We start from the raw sequence: 26,932 nt of genomic DNA, 5'->3' as shown, positions 1-26,932 counted from the left end.
AAGTAAACAGTGATAATTGTCCAACTCTTTGAAACTAACCAGTAACAGTGGAAAGTTTCAGTCAAGCCATTCTCAGACTGGGAAATTTAAGATAATTTTATCACTTGTTTGTAGTAGTTGAGACCTTTACAGATTAGATTGGGAGCTCATTTCCAGACAGACTCTGCCCGGTTTTTGTCATTACAGTTAATCACTGGTGTGACCAGTAGTGGGAAACAATGGGCTGCATATTGTCTGACAATTAAGCCACAGTTGGTGAGGAAAATTTATGATATGAGATAACCCTGGTGTGAGGAGGAGAAGAGAAAAGCCTTCATAAGCCTTTTTATGGGCTTTCTAGATTTATATGCCTAGGATGATTCGCTTTACATGGTTTAGCACCCTGATTGGAATGCAGAGTCATGAAGAACTATGTGGAATTGCCAATAACCTCATTCTGACAGTGGGCCCTTTTCCACATTTCTGCCTGTAATTTATTTCTCTGGTTGGTGGGGTCATTATTTAGATGAGCTCAGTTATTTGGTGTGGACTGTGTACAGTGATCATCGAATGTTGGGACAGTGGTGTCTCCTGTACTGGACTCCAGGATACAGTGTCAAGATGCCTCTCATACCTCCTTCACATGCAAGACGTTGTTTGTGGATGGGCTACAGAGTGTTTCCACATTGCCGTGGCTTTAGGAGTTATGGCTTAGACCCGTGTGCTGGAATCTCCAGTAATTGATTGATTGCCACTCCCCCTTGTAGCTTCCCTAGCCTCCTTCCAGCCTTGTTTTTGCTTTTGAAATTTTTTTGCTATCAATATTTTGTACCATTTTAGTGGATCTTGTTAAGGTCTCCTGAGGGACACTGGTGAGCGTGTCTGTGAATCGACAAGCTATCACTTTAATCTGTCCCCACAAGGACTTGGCTCCTCTCTGCCAGCTTGGCTTCCCCAATATGTTTCCTATGGCTTGGGGTCACAATTTACTCTAGCCCCATTAGACAGTAGTAGGCCCCCAGCTCAGCCGACAGCAAGTCTTTAGATCTGCCCAATGCTATTTAAACATCTAAAGAGTCCACATTATTCAACAATTTTAAATGTTGTTACTGTGCCCTACAATGGCCTGTGTGGTAATATTGATATTATAACACCTTAACAAGATTCTTTATCACTAGTTTGAACATAGAAGAGTTGCTCATAATCAATATTTGTAAGTTTTCCTTTGTTGATGCATTTTCTTTGAAATGGCCCACAAAGGAACAATTAGCAGAAAAGAGGATTCTTCAACCTGATGGTTTTGCCTGTGTGATGTAATGCTTGCTCCTGCAAAATTTAATTAAACACTTTTTACCTTTAGGCTCCTCACACAGCTTCTTGTATCTTCAAACAGAACAAATAGTATAAACTGTTTTATCATACTGTTATCTGAATACGGCACAAAGTGTGACAAAAGTGTTCATCTGCAAATATTACTTGGGATTCTGTCCCTAAAAAAGGCTTTGGTTTATTCGTTTTGGTGTTTTCTTTCTATCTACCTCCTTCACCAACTATCATTATTATTGGCAAGCCTTGTACTTGATGATTTTTAAGTAGAAAGAACGTTTAAGATTTTTCCAAGAGGTTATTAAACCAGTGAACCTGTTGGGCAGTTAAAGAGAAAGAGAGTGTAATTCAGAGGCTGTACATAGATAAAGAGTGAGTGAGTGCTTGGGGTTTAATGTCGTACTCAACAATTTTTCAGTCATATGACGATGAAGGAATCGTTAGGGTGCATGTACGTGTAATGTGCCTCCTTGTTACAGGACGGATTTCCACCGCTCTTTTATTTAGTGCTGCTTCACTAAGACGACTTACCGAAGGCAAGTAAGCCGCCCCGCCCGAGCCATTATACTGATATGGGTCAACCAGTCGTTGCACTATCCTCTTCATGCTGAACGCCAAGCGAGGAAGTTACAACTTCCTCTTTTAAAGTCTTAGGTGTGACTCGATCAAGGATTGATCCTGGACCTACCGGTCCCGACATAGATAAAGAACATCTCTGACTGATCGGTCACCATTGCCTATTCTTCGCTTGTGGCATAACAAGATCTTGCTGTTTGTCAACTTGAGGGACATTGACAAACAGCAATAACCCCCTCCCCACCCACATCCATTCTCCCTAAGATGATACATTCAGGTTCCAGTGGTGAATAGAGAATGGCAGGGGAATGGGGGAGAGTTCTGAATGGTTGCATGCAGGCTGTGAGATTTTTTTTTTTTTTTTTATTTGACTCAGCTGCAGCACGATTTCTGAACTATTAGTCTTTTCCCAAACTGGATACAGGATTGCTGTAGAGAGACACTATCCCTGTTAGCCTTTTAGTACCAAAACCTTTATGGTCTTTAGCGACTTTCAAGAAACAACAAAGATTCTTACTGGCCATAAAGTCTACGCACTATTAAAATTCAGAAAACATTTGTTGTTAGTTGCTCATTTTTCTGACTGTTGTTTCCCACTCTCCCCACCAAACAAATTGTGTCTGGATGATTTAGTGAGATTTACTGTGTATTGTTGAGAACAGTGAAAGGTAACTAGTAGCCTTCCTCTAATATCCAAGGGGATATCAATCAACAGATGGCTGGGAGCGCTGCTTTAGAGGCTGACAAGATCCGAAAGAGCAATTACCATGGTGTTTAGTCAGAGTTTTGAGGGAATCCTTCCGGAAATGTCAGTTGTGGTCTGCATGAAACAGAGACTGCTGAAATAAGACAGTAGCAGCCGCTTCACAATTGCAGGAAAGTGCAATATTACACATAACCTATGCTCTTTGAAACTAAGCAGTTTAATTAAGGAGTTCCCACCTTGAACTATGAAAGCCAGAAGGTTGATGGCTATACTAGGTCTTGGGTGTCTTGGGAAAACAGTCACATGACTGTTGTTCGAGACTCCTGTCAACATAAGTGGGCACTGAGGGAACCAGACCAGACATAACCCACAGAGTGTGACAGACACACCCACCCCCCACCCCACCACCACCCCCTTCGAAAGCTTTTACCATCTGGACCAGTCTCTGAGGGCTGACAAGGACTGGCCATATGTCTGGATATAAGTCTTTCACAAATACCCAGTGGGCCAGATTTAACCAGCCGGCATAATGCGACAGCTTGATAATGGCAGAGTCACACACACCTTAGTTTCCGGAATTCATGCTATACATACAGTCTGTACCTAATCTGCTATGATTGTGAAGTAGCCAGACTTTCAAGGTTAAAGCCTGTGATATAGACTTGACAGGTGGAGAGGGTTGCCACATTGTATGTTTATGCTAAGGTCTTCTACATACAACTTTACATGTACTATTCTGCTGTATTATTCTGATGTTCTTTGCCGTTCATTACAAGCCAGATCTGTGTAAAATACATTATATTTTTGATATGTTCACAATTTGCCCAGATTACTTCAACTACATTGAATGTTTCTGACTATTTTGAGTAATAGTGCTGGAAAACAGAACCATTTTCAGAGTATTATGTCGAAGTCACTTTCAACCACTTCATCAATGCAAGGTGCTCAATATTTTGAGATCAAGTCATGATCTTAGAAAATAGGGAAGCAATCAGGATGGCTGTTGATAAATCTTCTATAACATTATGTGAAAAAAATCCAGGCTGAATGGTTTTGTGATACGTAAAACGTTTAAAATAATGGGCAACTGTTCTGACGACATTAGTCTTGGAGCTGGAAAGAGCATGATGAGCAGTCTGCCCTTTGATCTTATTCCCTTTATTTACCAGTTTTGCCAGGGAATGTGTTTTATTCCTATTTGCTTTAGGGGCTAATTTGATCACTAATAACCATCCAATTAAGTAGAATTTATGCACTCGGTGCTGCCAAACTTTCCAAAGAGCTACTCCAAATGTAATCAGCACCAATTTGTGAGAATTCTGGCTAACAAAATTTAGTTTGCATTTTTATCAACATGATATTATAGTGTTTGCGCTTCATTTGATAAGATTTGTAGCCTGAGAATCCCCTCGTTGTTATGGTTTTTGTGAACTCATGTGATGACATTTTGTCCGCTGTTGAGAGTATGTAGCATTGTGTTGGCATGGTGATGCAATCAGACCCTTCTCCCAACAAGGTCCTTATAGTATGCACCATGCCTAATGAAAGTCCTGCATGGAATATTTCACAAATATTGAATTGTGTTTGCTGTTGACTCAACTCGCTCCAGTTTGGAACAAAAACTCCTCAAGTGTGATGGATAGGAGCCAGGAATTGGATGTGATCTTAATGATAGCCCGATTTAGGTGACGCTGTGACTAAATGTGCCCTGGTGCTAAGCATTATGGGAGGATAGCTGAAACACACGCGTACTCTCAGAGGTCCTCCACATGTGTGCTGATGAAGCCTTGTCGGAATCTCCCGTTTTTCACGTTCCCTTACACAGCTTTCAGTCATGGCCATCCATTGAACATCAATAGGCTGCTGGGATTCCTGTGGAATCCTCTCATTAACAACAATGTCCTCTCACATCTCGGCTTTTATCGGCTGTTTGCTCCCCAACCTTCCGTTTTCTGGATAATTCGTTATCCTGGTTAGCCATTGTCCTGTCTGTGGTGGTCCAATGTCTTCAGAACCATAACAACCAAGTGTCGAGCCTTGTTTTGGTCATGCACTTGTCTTTGCCATTCATTTCCCTCACTTGTAATCAAAAATTTCATGCACAGTTCATGCTGTGCTCCAAGCAGAACAAATACACTTTGCCAGCCAGCATGTTTTTGTTTAAAATTTTCAAATGTACTAGAATAGTGTGACGAAAGAGCAGTCACAGTTGACATGAAAAAAGCCATTATTGCACTGTAAATTATAAAATTTTCATGTCCCACACAGTTTACATAGTTTGGGTGGGTCAAAAACACTTTGTCTAGAGTTAAACATGACAATTGTAATGATAGAACAGATCCGTCCGAGTTATCAGTGTATAGTGCCACTAGTCTCTAGCTCTTGAAAAGGCAACCATCCTAGAAGGCTCTTTCATGGCGAGGTTGGCGTGATTGACTGTATCGATAGTGGTATTAGCGGAAGTGTTTTACGCTTTCGCTAATACAAAACCAATACAGGACTAATATGGTGGTGTGAGTGTTAAGTGATGCTGAGGCAGACACTGTGGACACACCAAGAATGTATAGGAAATGAAGCTGGCGAGTCTTGAGACCTGGGGGCGGCAGGATGAGCGCATCGTCTAAATCTACCCTCTATACCAGCCCATCGTTAACAGGCTAGCCTGGCGCCGTACCAACATCGATTTGATTAAGAGCTTATTTTGATGGGATAAAAAGATATTTGCTCCCCTTAAGTCTGTGTTTTGTAAGTGTTTTCAGTGGCTGCTTGCCTGAGCTTGGCTGTTCCAATGGACATACGTGGCATCAATTACTATTGATTGTTTGGCTGTGGCGCTCAAGTGCCCAGTCAACGCAGGAAACGATATTAGCGAATAAAGACGAATGTCGCCTTTTAGAGAAGCTACCTGCAGGGGATGACACACTGAGGGATCTTCCTGAACTCACTTTTCATGGAACCCGAAGAGTTTGTGACATACATGGAAACCATCAGCGTCTAGTTGACAGATGCACTATTAGGGTTATTTACTCCACACTTCCTGGCCAGTTAGACCTAGAGCCTAATGAAATTCTATTGTTGACACATTTCTTGTCAGATCAGGTTATTTTAGGAAGAAAAGTCATCCAAATGTGGCAGAGCCATGAACTATTCTGTTTGACCCAGTGCAAAAATAAAAAGCATAAGATTTCTTCTTTATCAAAATTTAGTAAAAATCAAGGAAGTTAATTTAGTGAAGGAGTCAAATAAAAACTTGTGCAATAAAATTGAAGTCTTTTTTAAAGCAATCAGAAAAAGGTTTCAAAATAATTTAATTATAGAAATTTGATGTAACTTGGTAAAAAATTAATTGATTTGAACTCCAACTTGTGAAAAGGTCTCAGATTAATTTTTCTAGCATGCTTGATTGTACTTTTGCGCAGAAATTTTGATCATTTCTAAAGTGAAATTTATGATTTATTTCATTTTAATGCCTGCAGTAAAAATGATAAATGAGCATTTTGATTGTCTTTTACATCTGGGCTGGCACCAAAGCATTATGCAACTCTGTTCCAGTGGTATGCTGTCAAGGCAAACAAGCTGCATGTCTTGTCAGCTCTACTAATTATTCCCAAGGTGTGGTAGTGTGGTTAAGCAATCATAAGCTTGAGTGACCACTGCCTTACTTGATGTGTCATAGTTTTTTTATTGAATCGCCAGGATATAGTGTGAGAGTAGGGGTAGTCACAGTGGAAGCATTACACTTTGCTCTAATTGCTCTAGATTTGCTCTAATCCCCCCCCCCCCCCACCCCACCCCACCCAACACTCTCACCTCTGTAATGACAGCTGGATACAGGCATTCTACTCCTTCTCACCACCCCCGCTCCTGGAAAACCTGGTGAAGGAGGGCCTTTTAAGGTGACGTCTTTATTTGAATGACTTGCTGATAGGGCCTGGACTCCTTGATGCTCACCAACCATAATCTCACAGCATTTTGACATGATTTTCGTGCTGTGGATTTTGACATATTGTTGAGTCAAGCTACAGACCAACATATTAAACTAGAGTGGTTCTGTCTGAGAAATGTAATATTGTGTTTCTTAAGATGATTTCACTATTATCAACCATGTTTACACTTTAATTATGTATTTATATTAATTTAAAATTAGAGAAGACAAGGGGGGATGTTACCAAAGCATATTTAGAAGCTGCTTGCTTCACAATATCTTCATCTTTGTTTCTAAACTACTGTTCAGATGTTTCTTAATCTGGATGAATCACAGCATGTGTAGTATAGGAGTGTGTTTTTATGTATGTATCAATAGTCAGTTTAAACTCCTCTTAGTCATAAACAACAATTTCTCCATGAGTTGTGACACTATCAAAATCTTTTGAGAAGATTAAAAGTTTCTTTTTGGCATGGATGACTTGACATGACATGTCAGCTGGGATACTAAAAATTTGTAATCTCTGATTTCATCTTGGAAATCATGAAATGTTTTTCCTTGCTCCAGGTCTCAGTTTCCTCCTAAAATGAACGCATACTTTTTCCTGCTAATAAATTTGATACATGTTGTCGAGTGAAGTTTAATTCTGTGGAGAACCAGTACAAGGTCTTAAAAAGCAAAGAGCATGTAATAAATCCTGGAAATGAGATGGAATTATTGGCTTTTAAACTTTTTCTTACAATTGCCATGACGACTGAAGCTGTATGTGACAGATGATTAATTTAAGAAACAACTGATCCTGAAGCTTTCAAAGATTCACCATATTTCAAGAGTGCAATTTTGAGGAGATGGGAGGGGGAATTCTTGCTGTAAGAATGTGCAGGCTTTTGTGGGTTTTGGTTTTGTTTTTCATATTCCCTGTGACAGCTTTTTGACAAGTTTTGGAAAAAGTAGACCTGTCAGATTTTGTTATATTTAAGGTCATTTGAGAAAACATTCTGGTGGACAAGTTTTAGTGTCTCTCAAGAGATTGGTTGCAATTTTGGAACCTGATCGCAATGATAAATGTACCATAAGAATTTTGATTACAAGATAAACAACTGCATAAGCCATTGAAATCATTTCCATGGCATTTTCTGTAAAAGTGGAACAGGTAGTAGTGGGACATTGATGCCTGATACTGGCACCTAATTGGCTGATGAGGTCTAGTTAGAGTGCAGTGATGGGGCCAGTGGCTGATGTTTATGGCTGTTTGGTCCCATGGCTGTCATATGGAAAGTCCATAAGTCTGTGTATCAAACCTCAACGGGAGCGAGCAATAAGACCTGGGCGATGGTAAAATGCTAGGTCAGTGGATGCAGATCCCATCAGCCTTACACTGTAACCCTATATGATAAGGCTATTAGCCCCCAGATATAGACCCTAAGCTTGGCCACTCTGGTATAAGCTGTTACAGTAATGATAGGCTGGGCTTGATAATAAAGACATAAAATATGTCTCAGGCTACACCCTGTTTCCCAGCCATACATCCCACTCTCCCACCCCAGTACTCCCTTTTGCGGTGTTTGCCCTTTTCTCTCATCTCCCATTACCCATCTGTCTTTCATGTGATAGCAGACTGTATCTCAGCCATTAACATAGATGAACAGTCCATTGATAGGCTTCACAGAGGACCGCCATTTTGCCAGTTTATATTTTACCCACAGATTTATAATTCAACGCCCTTTTTTTTGTTGGGGGGGGGGGGGAGGGCAAGGGGTGTTAATGTGTGTGAGAATCAGGTGTGGAATTTTGTCCTCACACTTTATTTCTTTGGGGTAGCCGGAAGGGTTTGATGATAAATTGCTTCATTTTTTGTGTTTCATAGTCCTCACTTAATATGACTAATTGTCACAGCGGGAGTCATTTTCTTTATGCTCATTATCCTAAATTATTGTCTCCTGTAGACTGGCTGATATCTCAGTTTGCTCATAGGTGATAGTCAGCCCATGGACCACACAAGGGGATCGGAATGTATAATGGAAATCGGAAAACTTGTTAGCATGAGCAGAAAGAGTCAGAAAAAAAAGAGGAAAAACATACATAAAACATAAAACAAAACCAGACTTTGCACAAATTTTTCACTTTCTAAAGTTATAATGTTGCAGATTTTACTGGTTAACAATTTGTTTCCTTGATGGTTTACAGCCTGGTGTATTTGAGGTTGTGTAGACCTTCATCCAGAATGTTCATGTTGTTTGTGAGTCTATAGCTGTTGTGAGGGTGTGTGGTTTTATTTTTAATACAGACTGTTCAGTCTCCAGTCTTAGGTAAACCTAATGCCAGTCCCAGACTGCCCTATCTGGTTACTTTCATGGTGACTCACTTTCAAAATATGAACTTTTTTTGACAAATTCACAGTTAATGCACAGTTGATTGACAGCCAGAAGTGGCAGCCAGAAAGGTCTAGGGTTTGGAATAGAAACCAGTTATTCGAGCCTCGAGCAGTTATAATTTTATGGGCAGAGTTTTAATAAATTAACATGGCCATCGCCTCTGAGCTCCAAGCCTCCCACTGATGTGGCCGCAGATTTGCTAATAGTTGGATAATGGCTTTTGGTGAGCATCAAACTTGGGTAATGCGTTTGTGTTTGCCTATGTTAGCTCCTGCATTAAGTTGTCTGCGGTACTGCTTGATAAGGGTGACACTGAGAGCATGGGAAAGTTGAAGGACTGTGCCCCATTTTATTATAAATTTGGAAAATAAAACGAACAGAAAAGCTTGAAGAAAAAAAATTACAAGAGGTATTTTTAATTAGAAGGAAATGGAAGGCTGTTTTTGACAAGTTGAAAACATGTGCATTTTGACACATTTGAGCCATGTTAGAAAGTTGACAAACATTCTGGCTCAGTTTTTAAGAGGTTTACATGCCTAAGGACTGGCTTGGCCTGTACAAAGATAGGGAGCTATTCTAGGCTGAGACAGACAGACAGACACCCCACTCCACATCCTTTGCTGTATTTATAAAGTTGAGGCAATCACTCCATGGAGAGGCAGTAGAGAATGTAGAACATGCGCTTTTGTAGCTTACTTCTGGGGAAGGGTTTAAATTCTTAAAATCTGCTGCTCGCCATCATATTTCTGTCAGTTTTGTTTTTAGAATGTGTAAAGACGTAGTAAGTAAATTTGCTGAAAGTTTGATATAAAGAGATGTATTGAAAATTGATATTTTTTAAATCACTTTTAATTTACTATGATTAGACACTTGGGCCCATTAGTTCAAAAGTGTATTAGCTAATAATATTATGTCATATTTTGTTGAAGGTTTTAGCTGTATTCAGCTGCCAATGGATTGTTCAGAATCCGAGTATAAAAGCAGCAGATTCAGTTCATATTTAATGTTGTATTACACTGTCTAAGTGCAAAATTGAAGATTTAGGTGAAAGTAGTATTAAGTCTTAAAACAGTTTTGAACATCTGGGCCCTGTTGGCAAGATATTTTTAAGCCATTAAAGCCAGGTATGTGTATTTAACCTGCAAAAGGAAATGCTTTCTTCCAAGATCTTTGTTCCTGATAATTACAGTGATATTTAAAAGTCACTGCTGGCTGATAATTATTTCTGTATTCCTCTATTTTATCTTATCTGTAACATTTTTTCTCTCTCTGTCTGTTTTCATTTTGTCATATTATAGCAGGTGATCATACAGTCCATGGGACATTTGTGTTGTATCTGGTGGCTGTCATACATGTACTTTATTCACACAATGCTTTGGCAAGTGATTACCCCAGGCTTTGTTGACATAAGTAACATTAAATCTGTAGTGCAAAGGTTCATTTATTCTGGTCAATGATTTTTGTATCGTATCAGAGTTAACTTGTTCAGTTTTCAAGAGAACCTGAAAATCAAGACACTCAAGGTTGTCCTGTCTTTGTATCTTAATATATGCTGCTGGAAAAATCGTGATATAACAGAGCCCTAGGGTTTGAAGGATATATAAAATATTGCAGGTTTTAAAAGATTTTAAAATGTATGACATTTGTCATTTTGATAGATGATTCACTTTAAGAATACAGTAGAATGTGGCTTAGATATCATATTGCAGAAACCTCCTGTTATTGTTTTTAGTATACTTAATATTTCTTAATATTAGGAAAAAAAGTGGACTTACATTTTATGACATCCCCATGATATTTTAGTGTGGTTCATTTAGACTCAAGTGTTAGGTTTGGATTTATTTTTCATTTCTTTTATGACTGATAACATCACAGAAACATTGGAGGATCATAGAGAGAAAATAAGTATCATGCAAAATTAAAATGTTTGAGGATGTGGTTTGGAGGTTTGGGTTTTGTTTTTTTAACTGACAATCTTGTGATTTTTTTTGTAGCTGCACAAATTGCACCCAGAGTAACTTCCCATGTACATGGTGTGTCCAGAATCACATGTGTACACAGTACTCGGAGAACTGCGTTGGAGATGAGCTGGTAACTGGTCAAAGTGTGAGTAGTCAAAGCTGCTTTCTTTGGACAAAAGGGTCATCATTAAAAGTGTGTCCAGATGACAAGTGATACCACTGCTACTAAAGAAATGTTCAGGTTTTTGGTGGGTGCTCCAAAAGTGGAATTTTCATTACCTTCCGTCCATGCACATTTGCTCATTTCCTGAGTTTAATTGGATAAGATATTGTGGAATACCTCGAGCAACTTGGTTCATGGCTCATCATATTGACCTAACTTACTGTCTTTTTTTTCATCTGGATTGTTTCTGATCTGATCTCCCAACATTGTGCACACCAGAAGCCTTCTGGTTCAGCGGTGAAACAAAAATTCAGTGTTAATTCCACAAGTATATCAACATTCACATCATTTGGAGGAACAAGCTCCATCAGCTCTGCATATTTTTTCTTCATTTTTGCTAGAAATGCTTTGTTTTAAGAAGGGTTTCTGATGACCATTCAGATTACTACTGTAAGACTACGCCCCAACTACATTCTCTGGCTAACAGGTCATCTAGTAATTATTATGTGGAAGAAGTTTCTGGTTTAAGTCAGCTGCCTATTTCCAGTCATATTTATTTCATATTTTCTACACTTATTTGATTAGGAGAGCACGTGTTTGTGGAATTCTGTCGAACCTTAGGTCAGTTGGAATTCCAGCAAATTTGTTTAAGTGTTACTAGGTCTCAGTTATTAGGTTAGCAGTCATAGATTGTAGAATATATGACTAAGAGACATTTTATTGGCGATTGATTGAAAAGTTTGATTGGATAATGAGAAGACTGACTATTGTTCTTTATTAGATTCTTATTCAATAGTTTTGATGTGGCGGATTTATCAACGTCCGTCATAAATTCACTTTGATACAATCAGTAGCCAAACAAGATTTCCATGTTATCTGATCTTCCATTTGGACCAGGCAGTTTAGCCAGAATAATAAGATCTCTGCAAGCTTTTTACCTGTCACAGCTATCAATGTCAGTCCAGGTTAGAATTCTGCATCTAATGTTTACTTTGACATGTTGTCGTCAGTGTTTGTTTAGCCTTGAAAAATTTTCTGTTTGTGTGAAGCGAGTGGTAAGGCTGTTCTGTTTTATTGATTTTCACATGAAAAGCTTGGCCAGCTCTTTGACGGGAAGATGAATAATAAAATCCACAACTGAAATAGTTATTTGCCTAGAAAAAAGTTAGGATAAAAAAAGAATAACAAATGTATCTTTTAGCATTGAAGTAATTCCTATTTATCCGTTGATTTTGACAGTGTTCATCCTATTGGTTTTGGCTTTCTGTCATATCTGGTGATGAATGTGTGTGTTCTCATCTACATTCAAAACTTGCACAAGGCTGATATAAGTGTTTTTGACCTTGTCCATGACTGGGGCTGTTGGTAATATTGCTTTTATGTCGGTTTAATCTAGAAAGTAGTGATAGGCAAGAGATACAAAAGTGATATTATACTGACTGACTTTTGGATTAATTTTGGCTATGAATCAAATATTTTAAGAGAAATAATGATGATAGATAAGCAAGTAAATTTCTCTGTCGACTAATCATTAAACATGGGATGTACACTGTTAAAAGAACTTTCATCATTCAGACATGGAGAAGGAAACATTTTGTTTTCTGAACTCTAGAGACTGTCATAGGCTGTTTATTTATTTATTTTTTTTTTTTTTCGCAGCCTTGATGTAATTAGAATTTGATCTGCTAAAACTGGAGATGTAATTAATGCAATCAAGAAAACTTTCCTCATTTATGTTCAAGCGCTAATACTCTTAATTCAAATATGTCCTGTTCTTTTTAGTGTGGTATATGAAGTTGTGTGGGTGGTTATGAATTGGTTGTTTAATAGTGCTTGACTGAAATACGTAATAGCAACCAGGAGACTGTAGATTAGGTAGAATTATATAATACTTTTTTACTTATCATATGTTCCATTTATCATTGTTGATTACTAAAGTCTTTGGAGTGCCTTTTTTTTTTTACTAAGGCTTTATCATTTTTTAAAATTATTTTCAGAACCTTGGAAACAGTGACAACCCAGGTCCAGCCAACTGTCCACGCATTGAGGCGACATCCACCAAAATATATGTTCCGTCTGGCACAAGAAAGACAGTCACTGTGAAAGCCATGAAGCTCAAGGTACACTCTGCAGTCGAAACCCTGCTTCACTTTGCCTCTTTAAAAATTAAAATTTAATGAAGAATAGCATCTGGCAATTTCACAAAACTTCAGGGATTTTTCGTCATATTACTTCTTGTAATATGAAGTGTACCTGGATGTAAAGTGTGATATTTGGTGCAGTAAGGTATGTGTAAATTCATACATTTAATACTCTGCTCTCCCTGTTCACAGCCATTCCAGGGAGACTTGAAGTGCTTCTTCAATATGGATGGTGGCCGTCAAGTGGCTGCAGTAATTAGGAATAACGGAGACATAGAGTGTGGAGCAGTTGAGGTATGTATAAACTGTATAGACAGCAAATCTCAACCAAACTTGAAGCCTGACATCACAGATTTGAATGAGGGTATACATGTGCAGTCTTTACTAGCCAGAATAATCATACCCACCAAATGGTGCAGATAAAGGGAGACAACCACATTAGACCTTTTCACCGTGGTATTCACCATGCGTGAGCTTTGTTACTCATCCAGTTCTGGAGAAAAGACTGCATAAAGCATAAATGTGTGTGTTATCCTCTTAAATATCCTACTGTGTGCATACATATATGAATGGCTATATATAAGAAGTGTTACATGTGCAATTTTTTTTTGGGGGGGGGGGGAATGCAGTTATTGCTCATATCAAAAGATTCTTCTAGAGGTCATTGTTTGATTTTGTTCCTATACACCGTTATTACAACCTGAAATCTTAACTTTTTGTGCTTAAGTTTTAAAATTCTGCTTTATTCATCAGCGTATTGAATTATTTTTTTTGTTTTTGGAAAGGTTTACATTTTCAAAAACTATTTTTCCTTTGTGCATCATTTTTTGATTATTTATTAATTACATGAATATTTCAAATGCAATTTCAGTTTTCCTACTATGAATCCCAACCTTCAAGAAATGTGGCGTTTCAAATCACTTGGGGGGGTCACAACCATGCCTTGGACAATCCAACCAATATTCAAGGTCTGTACATACCCTAAATGCACTATTTTTCCCCTTAACATAAATCTTCTTTTCTTTAATAAAATATACATGTATATGTAATAAATTTGGCAGTTGTTTCGATCTAAATATATTATTTTACTTTGAAAAAACAGCACAAAAAATACAGAGAAAGCCCAGTGTAAGAATTTTGCAAAAATTATTAGAAAATACAAATTTGTCCTTTAAACTTGGGGTATTAAATTTTACATAAATGGGGAATAAATGTGCACTGCAAGGCATGGTGGAATATACAGTTAGTATACCTGCATAAAATGTAAAACTCATCTTTTCTCAAACCTTCTGCTCTTAGTCTTGCTGGCAGAACAGCAACATATGGAGTGAGAATTTGTGACAAAATGAGCTTTATGGTTTCTGCAGTAAACTACCTGTGTATACAATCAAAGAATCTTCAAGACAGGTGTGCCTTGAAGAAGTACAAGTATATGTAAACATTGGTACTATAAGACGAGGTCAAGATCTACATACTGTGCTGTGGCAAAATATATACTTTCTCAGTTTAATTACCTTTCTGATCAAAGCTGTCTGTCAGTTCACAAGAAACAATGATATACAAAATTGTATTAGATGAACATTTTATTAACTGTCAGAAGAAAGACTATTACTGTCCTTAAAATATGAATTGATGTGGGATGACAATTGGAAATGTTCGGGTGCTACATTTAGTTGAATGTTTAAAGGTTTATTTGTTTTGAAGTGTAGCAAAAGAAAAAAAACTTTATTGTGTAGCAGAATATTGTTCGATTTCAAGATATTTGAATCTGAAAATTTGTAAACTTATGGAGTATGTATATTTTAAGCTTTCAGCCACCCATACTGGAGCTGGGACATTTACTTTATGAATTTTGTATTGTTTATATTCCAGTGATAATGTATAAGTGCAGTGCAATGGCAAGTTCTTGTGGTGCCTGCCTGACGATGGATGACCAGTACAAGTGTGGCTGGTGTGACAGTAGGTGTACCATCCAGGAACAGTGCTCTCAGGTTTGGCTCCCTAGTGCATCCACCTGTCCAGATCCTAAAATATTCAAGGTGAGAGTTTGTAGAAATTTGTTTTATGTTAGCTTTCTTTGATATATTTTGGCTCCCAGCATACGAGTATCAAGAAAGGATATTTCTGGAATTGTCAAATGTTATTTACATTACAGTAAAGAATGTGAAATAACTAACATGTAAGTGATTTTAATCAGTGTTTTATATCACTAAATTTTTGATTTCAGATTATACCATCTCTAGGGCCCTCGTCTGGTGGTACAAACTTGACAATCATTGGTGAGAATTTGGGGAAAACATTTGCTGACATTGATGGAGGAATCACAATTGCTGGCGAACCTTGTACCCCTTACAGGGAAGAATATGTTGCTGCTAGAAAGTAAGTTCCTTTCTTGTAACTTTTTGTATATCATGTTATGTTAATTCCAGTCCACATCGTTCATAAATGTCTTTTCATTTTTCTTATTTCAAATGCCATATTAGTCCACATGTACTGAAGCTACAATTTTGCATATGAATTGTTTTGTTAGTATGCTGATTTAAGCCTTTATGTCTGTGGAAAAACATCATTCTGTTCATGTTCTTCTTTGTTCTCTAAAGGATTGTATGTAAAACCGGGGACATTGGGAAGATTTCAAGGACACCTGTGAAGATGACAATTAATGGGCTTTATAAAACTGAGTCGGACCAGGAATTCCACTATGTGGTAAGTTTGTAGTGATGTTATGGGATGGTCTGGATTTGATGGTATGTTTCACTGTGCCCCAAACCCCCAAACATCTTTGTCCATGTAGTTGCACTTCACACTTATAAACTTCATATGTAGTTTTTCATCATGTCTGAAGAATTTATGGCATTTTGTAGTTTTAAGCAACCAAGAGGATGAAAGTATTATGATATCATGTCTCGGATGCATTTATTTCTGTTTGCATGTACATTTTAGAAACAAAAGCAACCTTGATCATTTTGTTCTGTGACCAAATGTGGTAGAACTGTACAGAAATGTGAGTTAGATGAAAAACGTAACTAAAATGTGTTATGCTTTTTGCAGGAACCTGTTATTAATGACATTAAACCCAGAATTGGTCCTCAAGCCGGTGGAACCAGTTTGACCATTTCTGGAAAGTATATGAATGCTGGCACAAAACGTGAAGCGACTGTGGATAATCTTCCATGCTTTGTGACCAGGTAATTGTGATTGTCGCTGTTATCTGGATATCCATTGCACAGTGTTTGGAATCTGTTACAGTTTTCACAGTCCACATGACTGAAGTGCAAACTGACTACACTTGCCTTTTAGAAATTTAAATGGCTAAGTTTTTAAAGGCAGAATTGACTTAGAGCATTGACTAAAGATAAATTGTTGAATGTTGTATTTCTTATGCAAAAACAAATCTTATGTGTGTGTTGTTTGTGTGTACAGTATGGAGTTATCTTGGTATTTATAATTAAATTTAAATTCAAATATGTTTTCTGTTTTCTTTTTTTTTCTTTTTGAGACATTTTTAACATATATTTTGTCTGTACCAGAGTATTGAAAAAGTTACTGTTCATTGATAACTATTGAGAAAGTCACAGTTCAATATTATGTGTTTTTTTCTCTCCAGTTTTACAGAGAATCAGGTGGTCTGTACAACCTCAGAATCTTCAGAGGAGTTGTCGGGTCATGTGACTCTCAGATTTGACAATGCATCTCTACCCTTGGAGTTTCGCAGAGAATTTTTCAAATATGTAACAAATCCGACTGTAACAAAAATTGTGGAGGAGAAGAGAAAGAGTATTGTAAGGTAAACCCTTCAGAATTTTTCAAATATGTAACAAATCCAACTGTAACAAAAATTGTGGAGGAGAAGAGAAAGAGTATTGTAAGGTAAACCCTTCAGAATTTTTCAAATATGTAACAAATCCATCTGTAACAAAAATTGTGGAGGAGAAGAGAAAGAGTATTGTAAGGTAAACCCTTCAGAATTTTTCAAATAAAGGTTTGGATAGTTTAGTGTCTTGTTGTTATTAGTAAAGGAAATGATTTGATCAATACACAATCCTAACACATGATCCATCTTGTCTTATAATTTGTTTTATATTACATGTTTTTAATTTTTTTCAGTGGAGGGCTGTCTCTAGATGTAAATGGTTCTAACTTTGATGCCATACAGAACCCAAAACTCATCTTCTGGGTAGGAAATCAGAGTTATTTTGGGGTAAGTTTATCCAAAATATTAACTGTTTATTGTAGTTATTTAAAATGTCACTCCAGTGCACTCTAACAAAGCATTTATACCTGTCAATTGAGTCATTAAATCTAAGAGAACTTATTTTTCATATTTTTTCTTCTGTTCATGAACAAAATTGTTTCGTTTTTACAGCAATGTAGCCATAAGGATAGAAATGGCAGACAGCTGAACTGCAGTACACCAAGCCTTGCCACTGCAGCTGAAATCAGTAATATCTCTCGTCCAAAGAGAATTGCGTATGGATTTGAGATGGACAATGTGGAAGATCTGCGAAATCTGAGCAGCTCAGAGGAATATGGCGTATTTATCATTTTTCCTGATCCATCTTTTGACGCATTCAAGGAAGGCATGATGGTGCATCGCAAGAATAATGAATACTTAACCATCAATGTAAGTTCTGGTTACATTTTTAAAGAGAAAGATCAAATGAACAGAATACAGGCTAATACTCAATATCAGTACTGTGACTATGAAATTAAAGGTACTATATTTTGGAGTCATGATGTAATGTCTTTTATACATTGCTTCACAAGGTTTCTTTAATTTTCTTCATAGGGAAAGCACATTCTCCCAGGTGTGGACAGGCCAGATGTAAAGGTGTTTGTTGGGAAGGGAGAGTGCAATGTGACATCTGTGGCAACAAATCAGCTTACCTGCAAACCACCTTTGACCCAACCTGAACCTGTAATAGGCAGTGGATACCCTGAAGTTTATGTAAGTCTCTTTATGTTAATCTTAATCTCCCAGAAAAGAAAAAGTCAGGTTTTACTCAAAACTTACATGGTTATCGGTAATAAGAAGTAGTCTGTATTCTTCATTGGACAGAGAATTTTAATCGATTGAATAAAATGGAGTTTAGTGTCTTACAGTAGTGTTAAAACAAACTTTGTTTACTATCTCTGTCATCAGGTATATATATATCAAGCATGTCATTGAGGTTTATTTTAGCCGCAAGTCAATAATCAGAGCTGCTTTGTTTTTTCTTTTCTTTTCTTGCCAGATCCGTATTGGTAACCTGACCTTCGAACTTGGATATTTAAAGTACGAGGAACCAGAAGTGCTGAACAATGCGGTAAAAATTGGGCTTGGTGTTGGAGCAGGATTCATATTATTGCTAATCATCATATTTCTCATAGCTTATTATGTGAAGTACCAGGAAAGTGACACCATGCTAAAACGATACCAGAGTCAGATGGACCAGCTCTCAATGAAAGTGGCAAAGGAGTGTAAAGAAGGTTAGAGAAGACTGGATGAATTGGAATGTTGTAATTAGCTCTAACAATGCATGTTAATTGCTTAATATAATTCCATAAACATTAGTCAGTATCTGTGACTAATTCTTCATAAACTAACTTCTTTTGAACCATTCTTGACCTGGATGTTGAAATTCAGATAGAATGGAAACAATATTTTACGTGTATTTGGAAGAAAAATTACATAATACTACTAAAAATAAAGTAAATCTGAGAGAGAAAAAACCATTGTGAAGATGAAGGGAACAATTGTAATAGCTTGTTAAAATAACTTTGCTTGATGGAACCTGATTTAATCTACTGATGACGGTGTCAAAATAGTTAATGTCTGAAATTTAAATGATATACCTTTTTCACTTGCAGCTTTTGCAGAGTTACAGACGGATATGACAGAATTAACTAGTGATTTATCTGGGCAAGTTGCAATACCATTTTGGGACTACAGGACCTTTGCAATGCATGTGTTGTTTCCAACAGATGAGCAACATGCAGTTATGAGAGAGTTAGAGGTATGCTATATTCTTTGTTGGAAGAAGTAATATATTATTTTAGAAAATTACAAGTTGTCCTCACTGAACTGACCATTTTCACTCATTTGTTAACTTGCATTATACCATGATCTAAGTACACTTATCAGAGTCTATGTCATCCAGATCATATTATATACAGTCCCCAACAGGAATCCCAACTTATGTTTTTTAAATATTTCTTTTTTATTAAGCCTCAAGGAAATGTCTGTTTTTGCTGTACTACTTCACGCAAGCCGATGGTTTTTTGGTGCTATTGTGTGATCTTTTGTATGAACCCTTGATTTTACATTTCCATTTCCTCCAGGTTGAAGTTTCAAAGAAGGAACATATAGACAAAGGGCTTAAACTGTTTGCCCAGCTGATGAACAACAAGACATTCTTACTTATTTTTGTGCGTACACTTGAGACCAACAAAGATTTCTCCATGCGGGACAGAGTGAATGTTGCTTCCCTTATAAGTGTTGCGTTGCAGAGTAAAATGGAGTATGCTACAGAGTAAGTACTTGTTTTTCAAAAGTATCATTATGTTAGTGAACTGTCAAGCACATACATGTACTTCTACATTTCCTGTAGGATATTAAGGAAATGATTTGCAATACAACATTTTATTCCTGGCAGTTTCTTTTATTTTGTGAATGATAAATTGGTATGTTATTTTATACAACATACATATTCAAGTTCATGACATCAAATTTTTTTTTTGTCAAGATTCATTTGCTGCTTATATATACAGATTACATTTCATGAGGAATGCTTTTGAGGTGTGTTAAAACTATTTAATAGTTTAGAGTGTTAAAAAGATGTTTAGTGTATTCATGCTGTTTTAAACTTTCATTTTCTAATTTTCGCCCTTGTTGTTTCATTTGTGCAGCATCCTGAAGACATTGCTGGCTGAACTTATAGAGAAGTCTGTTGAGGGCAAGAACCACCCCAAGCTGCTTCTCAGGAGGTAAGAAGATCAAACATAGTTTTTTGTGAACCTCGACCTGGGATGGATTTTAACACCTAGAGGAGAAAATATTTCCAGCTGATGAAGTAATAACTATCTTAAATGAAAGTTCTCTGTGCCAGTGTCCAACAGTAAATTATTCTTGTATATGTACCTATTATTACAAAGATTTTGGTTACGAAGTGGTACATTTTACCTTGTTTCTTAAACTTACCCATGTTGTCTTGCAGGACAGAGTCAGTTGCTGAGAAAATGTTGACCAACTGGTTTACATTCCTATTGTACAGGTTTTTGAAGGTATGATGACCTTGATTAAGTATATTTTGGATATGAATGACTTTTTATATAGCTGCAGTTTTTTTCAAGACTCCGCTACTTCAGTATTCTAATAAATTTTTTCATTACCTTTTTAATATTGTATCAAAAGTATAAAGAAATACTTTTTTTGTATAATATCTTAATTTTGAGATTCCACATTTCCGATTTATGCAAAAGATATATCCAGTGTTGATATAAAGTTTCTTTCAGATGAATATGACATTAATGATAGACATGTTCAAAAGTAGATGAGACATTTCTGCAGGTAATTATTGACTTAAAGGCCACGAGATTGAATTTTTGTATTGCAGGATAGTGCAGGTGAGCCACTGTTCCTGCTATTCCAGGCCATAAAGCAGCAGGTAGCCAAAGGCCCTGTGGACAGCATAACAAGCGAGGCTCGCTATGCCCTAGGAGAAGATAAACTCATCCGACAGCAGATCGACTACCGACAAATGGTAAGAATGTCTAAGGTTCTGCCAGCTTCACGGAGTGCTTTTATTATGTATTACATCAGTTATTGTTGCTACAGTAATTATATGGACATATTTCATTGTTAACATTTTTTTAACTGCCCACTGGTAAATTTTTAAGGAATTTTCCTGAAAAAAATTTTCAACATATTTTTTATATCAGAAATATATTTAATGTCAGCTGTCATTGACATAATTAGTCACAGTAGTAAGGAAAATGGTGTAACCAACATCATTTCTGTTTCACATTTAACACGTAGGTAATATTTTATAATATGAACATTTTTATATTAAACATCAACCTCTATTTTCCTATCAATAATATTTTTTTTCTTATCTTTACAGACTGTGTATGTGATGGATATAGATGCCCAGTTTGGGCAACAGGAGCATGTTGTCAAAGTGTTAGACTGTGACACCATCTCACAAGTCAAGGAGAAAATTCTTGATGCTATATTTAAAAATGCTGCTTTTAGCAGTAGACCAACGAAAGAAGACTTAGATTTAGGTAGGTACTCATGGATTTCCACAATGGTGTCTGCATTGAATATTTCTTATTCTTTTGTATAAGTTGTACACATCACCCAATACCTCCAGATATTGTTATATGTATATATGTATATATGTTTATTAGCGATTGAAATCAGTTGGATTATTATTATTAGTAGTAGTAGTATTCTTAGTCAACTCGTAAAATTACAACATCTCCAAAACTGGTAAGGGTAGAAAAACTAAACTTTGGAGTCTTACTCAGGAACATATGAGATAACTAGTGACATTTTGTGGTGTTTTACTTGTAACATGATTTAGCAGCCATTTTGAATTTTATTGATAAGCTAAAAAAAAAACGGCTAAACCTGTCAAGATAAACTTTTTGTTGGAAGTTTTTATGTGGATCGCCCTACTCATATTGTAGTTTGGGATGCAAGTAAGGCCAAAACTAATCAATGAACTTGGCTCAAAAGTAGGTCAGTTTTTAAAACTGCTTAAATTCATTAAACAAACACACTATCTTGTTTCCCTTGAGGTCACGATTACAGATCTGCAAGAATTATTTTTGTGTTTTGTGTTGTTTTCATGTTTTGACCAAGAAACCATCAAAACTTTGACAAAACCGTCCTATGTAAATAACATGGGAGCTTCGTGCTAGATTGCATGAAAACCATTGACTGCTGTCAATGTATTCTGCCACTATGTATTCTTTCTGTCTTTTGCTCTGGGGTATCAACAGAAGATCATGGCAGCCTAATCCCTATTCTGGTCTTCAGTACTTGGCCAATTGTAAATGATACTTGGCAGTGGAGGGCTCAAACCAAGCACATTTACATTTTTTTTGTGTTTTTTACCAATAACATGAACTTTATAGACATCAGGCTACTAGACATAGAATCTAGTCATGTGGACCCCAGGAATGCTGATGGATTAAAGCTTTCATTGAATTTTGAAATCAGTTATTGTTTGATATTGCTTGAGATGGATAAAATGTGGGAGTGGGAAGTTGTTGGATGGATTCTGTTCTTTTTACTGTGTAAATTTTTTGCATGATAATCATTTAAATGGATTGGTAATGGGAAAGAATAATTGTGCTAATTAACCTAACACTGGCACTGTTTCATTTATACATAGTTGAGAAAAATTGTTGTATCCCACTAAGCATATTCATTATTGCCTAACTGTCAAATATTATAAACTGTATGTGGTATCCTTTCAGGTGTTTGATGTATTTGAGTTCGGGCCATTGGTTCGATGTGTGTGTACTAAACTAGATTTCTCTATGATGTAATGACGATTACATTTATTGATGTTTTGTCTTATATGTGGCTTTATCATGGTGAATGTTGCTACTTGAAATCCAATAATGACCGTGCTTGGCATGCATGATCACAATGATAAAGTTTGATCAGGTATTAGGGTGACACTGACAAATAGTAATATTATGGTATCATCCACCTTGTTTGTTTGTACAGGGTATAACAGCAGCCTTGACCCAAAACAACCCAAAACCATTCCGTCAATAGTGATGGATAATGGCAAAACGATATGAAATATTTTATATACCAGAACAAGTACAAACAAAATGACTTACAACTCACAAAAAAGGACAATGAAAAATGATACGGTTGAAATTTGGGTGTACCAAAATTAATGTTAATTTTCATTCAAATTCTTTTGAACTCCCTCAAATGAGCAGTTTTGCTAAGTTGACTGAATCAGTGGCCCCCTATGCCTTTTGCCCTGGTGGGCAACTAGGGACTAATAACCATTTAACAATTGGGCTCAGTGGCTGCTGGTGGTGTCTGAGGTGTTTGTTCTGTTTACTTACCAACAGTCTTGTTTGATCAAACTCCAGAGTGGAACCGAGGCCCCCAGGGAAAGCTTATACTTCAAGATGAAGATGGGACATCAAAGCAAGAGGGCGACTATAAAAGGCTCAACACATTAGCTCATTACAAAGTGAGTGAGGAGATCGGAGGTTAATGCTCCGTCTCATCTGTAGATGAGGCATGTAGATACCTGAACAACCAGGTGCTAAAGACAGTCAGCACTCCTGCCTATTACTGTAACATGTCTCTCTCTCTCTCTCTCTTGCTCAACTGTTAATATGCCCATTAGTGTAGTACATTCAGGTATCAACTTCTTCTGTTTCTTTCTCATCGTTGATGTATGATTTTGTGTCTTGTCCCCTACACACCTATATATATTTCTGCTTCTAACACATTTTCTCACCTTTTTAACACCACCTATATCTGTTGCATTTTCACTAAAGCATCATTTTTTCCATTTTATCATTACACATTTTCATTGGCAATGTTCTATCAATGTATTTTATCATTTCTGCGAATAATTGAAGACCTTCATTAGCATATAAAATTATGTTTCTAACATTTAGTTTCTAGCAAGCAGTCATTCCTTCATGATTCTTTATCATACCGATACTTAAGTTCTTCTTGTTAATACTGGTGGTTAAGTGAGAAGATTTCACCCTTAAGTCATCATTCTCCATTCATGTTTATAAAGAAGTTATGGATTCATTTCTTACTCATTTTGCCATCATGTTGAAGTGTGAAACATTGTTGCATTGGGTTATAATGGTATATTTCAATAGGTTCCTGACAGTTCATATCTGGCGCTAGTGGCAAAGCAGTCTTCAATGTACAACATCTCACTAATGTCAGATAAATCCAGTAAGTATGGTGAGTACAGTATCGAAAAACAAAATCAGGATTTCTCTCTGTATACTTGCTAAATACAACAATTAAATCATGCAGCAATTTACTGAATTTACTTTACTGAAGTAAAGAATTCAAAACTTTTACTGTCAGGATGTTTACACTTTTGGCCTTGGGACAGAGTTAAAGAACCTAGGCCAGATCCATGTATATTCCAAGACTGAATAATTTAGATGTTTTGGTCATTTACAACAAAATCAAAAGAAGATTTCGCCACATATTTTCAGATTTATGCAACATCTGCAAAAGTTTTTAATAAATGCCCTAGAAAACCCCACAAAACTAGTAATGGTGTGATAGACCTCATAGCATATTATGCAAATATTTTTTATCATCCATACATGGATGAAGGTTATGACTAAAATGTCTCAAACTTTATTTGATGTTTCAGAAAATTTATCATACTACAACACAAGGAGTCCCTCCCTAGGGCGCACTGTGTCCCCACAAGCCATATATGTTGACGTAGACAAAGATAAAGACACCAAGTGTTACCATTTAGTAAGTCAGACACATAATTTATAAGTTCATATGTTTTATTTTCAGCTGTAAGGATTACTGCCAGTGTTTTTATTTTTGCATATGCAGTATAGATTTGTCATTTAAGCAATATTATTGAAGTCTTGATTTTTTCTGCCACTCCATTAAGTTGGAGGTTTTTCAAATACCTGGCAAAGGATGGTGGGTTACTCTGGGCATTCCAATTACCTCCCCATGAAAACCTGATCATTGTCTTACTTAAACATTGCAAAGTAGAGCATTTTATGATGATCTAAAAAATAAATATTTGTTTGTTCTAGGTAAAACCTCATGACTCAGAGTCACATAAAGAAGGAGACAGAGGAAGCAAGATGGTCTCAGAAGTATACCTTACTCGCTTGTTAAAGACTAAGGTATGTTCAGGTTTCACAGGATATGTTCCATCTGGTTGTATCATCTTTTGTGTGTATTACATGTATTAAACTTAAAGATCATATTATGTTACTAGTAGATATATGCCTAAGACAAGCCTCGTCTCCTTTTTACTATGATCATGGATAAAGATAGATCATGGAACATTAAAATAAGAGGCCATATCAATTTTCATATAAAGGTTTTGATTAAAAATATATATATATATATATATATATATATATATAAATTATAAATATCATATAAAGCTTTCATTAGCCAAATTCTTTGACCTCTTCAGTCACCTCTGCAGCCAAAATTTTGAAACATTCTGATAGAACACTGGGGTGTAGAGAAATACTTTGCGCATGTTTGTAAAGCTGACATCTTTAATGACACAAACGAATCAATTTTTGGCATCATTTTCATAATTGTATGCATAAATTCCCCTGAAATATTGATTTGGTGATGGAAAAGGTTGAAGATTCAGAGAGATCATGGGACATGAAAATAAGAAGCCATATAAATCTGCATGTAAAGCTCTGAGCACATTAGAATTTGTTTTTACATATGTATTTTAGTGTGGATATACAGTGTTAATGAGTGGACCATTTTTTCCTCCCACAGGGCACACTACAGCAGTTTGTAGATGACCTTTTCGACACAATATTCAGCACAACTCACCGAGGCAGTGCTCTGCCCTTAGCTATTAAGTATATGTTTGACTTCCTGGATGACCAGGCACTCCACCACAACATACAAGATCCAGAAGTTGTCCACACATGGAAATCTAATAGGTATGCAGATCAAGCAATGGTCTGATGAGAGCAGTTAGTCTATCTAGATCTGTTTGTGTATTCTGAAGATTGTTGTACCTGACCAGAGAAAAAGCCTGCAGTCATTTGTTTGATTCCAAAGAATTGGATGTTATTCCAGTTTCTGTAGTCCAGATGGTACACAATTGTGATAGTTGTGATTGCAACTTTGATCTCAATTCTAGAAATGTTTGAATTTCCTCAAATTCCAAGCTCATAAATGAAAATTAAATTTCTTTCTTTTCAGCTTACCATTAAGGTTTTGGGTGAATGTGATGAAGAACCCAAACTTTGTGTTTGATATTTACAAGTCAAACATAGTCGATTCCTGCCTGTCCGTGGTAGCACAGACGTTCATGGACAGCTGCTCCATGCGAGAACACCGACTCGGAATTAACTCCCCTTCCAGTAAACTTCTCTATGCTCAGGACATCCCACGTTATAAGAAATGGGTCGAAAGGTAAGATCTAAAGCTCATGTAATGTACTTCTGAATCAAAAAGCCATTGTATAGATGTCTGTTTTGATTATAAATGTAAATTTGTCATGTTAAGTGGTGTAAGTTTAATTTTTAATCATTTTTGTCTGATTCATATTGCATGTATTTAATGTATTCTAAACCCTGTTTTAAGTTTTCTCTTGTCTGCATTACAGGTATTATCAAGACATCAAAATGATGCCAGCAATCAGTGATCAGGATATGAATGCCTTGTTAGCTGAGGAGTCTAGGGTAAGAAAGATGTCACCAAATTTTGATTAACATAAACACCATGTAAAATCAATGTTTTAGATACTTAATTGTTGTTTCAGTTAGATGTTATGTTATTATGTGCTTCTTGTAAACAAGAATTTTATTTTATTTTTAATGTGACGGATATGGTTGTCATGAAAGAGTATGATTTATGAATCAAGGTTGTTTATTCTGAAATGGATACATCTTGCAGAACAATACTTTCTGTCCATCCTTTTCATGTATTTCGATGTCTTTTGATTTTTCAGACACATCAGAATGATTTCAACTCAGATGCTGCATTATATGAGCTTTACAAATATGTTTGTGTATATAATGAAGGGGTAAGTAATACAGC

General features: G+C 36.5%; 1 protein-coding gene across 6 annotated transcripts in view; it reads left to right on the top strand.

Annotated features, from left to right (window-relative positions):
• The window catches only part of LOC135470438 (plexin-A4-like), a 112,457-nt gene that overhangs the window by 81,190 nt on the left and 4,335 nt on the right, over positions 1-26,932 (top strand). For 4 of the 6 annotated variants that reach the window (XM_064749383.1, XM_064749386.1, XM_064749381.1 and 1 more), the window contains 27 exons: positions 10,882-10,993; positions 13,009-13,131; positions 13,345-13,446; positions 14,024-14,120; positions 15,025-15,191; positions 15,380-15,531; positions 15,753-15,858; positions 16,204-16,340; positions 16,760-16,939; positions 17,260-17,353; positions 17,519-17,776; positions 17,942-18,100; positions 18,387-18,621; positions 19,003-19,148; positions 19,474-19,664; positions 20,041-20,118; positions 20,349-20,415; positions 20,748-20,894; positions 21,255-21,417; positions 23,239-23,363; positions 24,016-24,103; positions 24,531-24,640; positions 24,940-25,032; positions 25,658-25,827; positions 26,093-26,305; positions 26,499-26,574; positions 26,844-26,918. In XM_064749383.1, the coding sequence (XP_064605453.1) occupies positions 10,882-10,993; positions 13,009-13,131; positions 13,345-13,446; positions 14,024-14,120; positions 15,025-15,191; positions 15,380-15,531; positions 15,753-15,858; positions 16,204-16,340; positions 16,760-16,939; positions 17,260-17,353; positions 17,519-17,776; positions 17,942-18,100; positions 18,387-18,621; positions 19,003-19,148; positions 19,474-19,664; positions 20,041-20,118; positions 20,349-20,415; positions 20,748-20,894; positions 21,255-21,417; positions 23,239-23,363; positions 24,016-24,103; positions 24,531-24,640; positions 24,940-25,032; positions 25,658-25,827; positions 26,093-26,305; positions 26,499-26,574; positions 26,844-26,918 (3,664 nt within the window). The remainder of the gene's footprint in view (positions 1-10,881; positions 10,994-13,008; positions 13,132-13,344; positions 13,447-14,023; positions 14,121-15,024; positions 15,192-15,379; positions 15,532-15,752; positions 15,859-16,203; positions 16,341-16,759; positions 16,940-17,259; positions 17,354-17,518; positions 17,777-17,941; positions 18,101-18,386; positions 18,622-19,002; positions 19,149-19,473; positions 19,665-20,040; positions 20,119-20,348; positions 20,416-20,747; positions 20,895-21,254; positions 21,418-23,238; positions 23,364-24,015; positions 24,104-24,530; positions 24,641-24,939; positions 25,033-25,657; positions 25,828-26,092; positions 26,306-26,498; positions 26,575-26,843; positions 26,919-26,932) is intronic. The other 2 variants (XM_064749387.1, XM_064749384.1) reach the window with 2 other exon arrangements.

This window comes from Liolophura sinensis, chromosome 7 (assembly GCF_032854445.1).
Source record: "Liolophura sinensis isolate JHLJ2023 chromosome 7, CUHK_Ljap_v2, whole genome shotgun sequence".
Taxonomy (NCBI): Eukaryota; Metazoa; Mollusca; class Polyplacophora; order Chitonida; family Chitonidae; genus Liolophura; species Liolophura sinensis.
The sequence above is the reverse complement of the archived record's forward strand: the minus strand, read 5'-3'. Positions and strand labels throughout refer to the sequence as shown.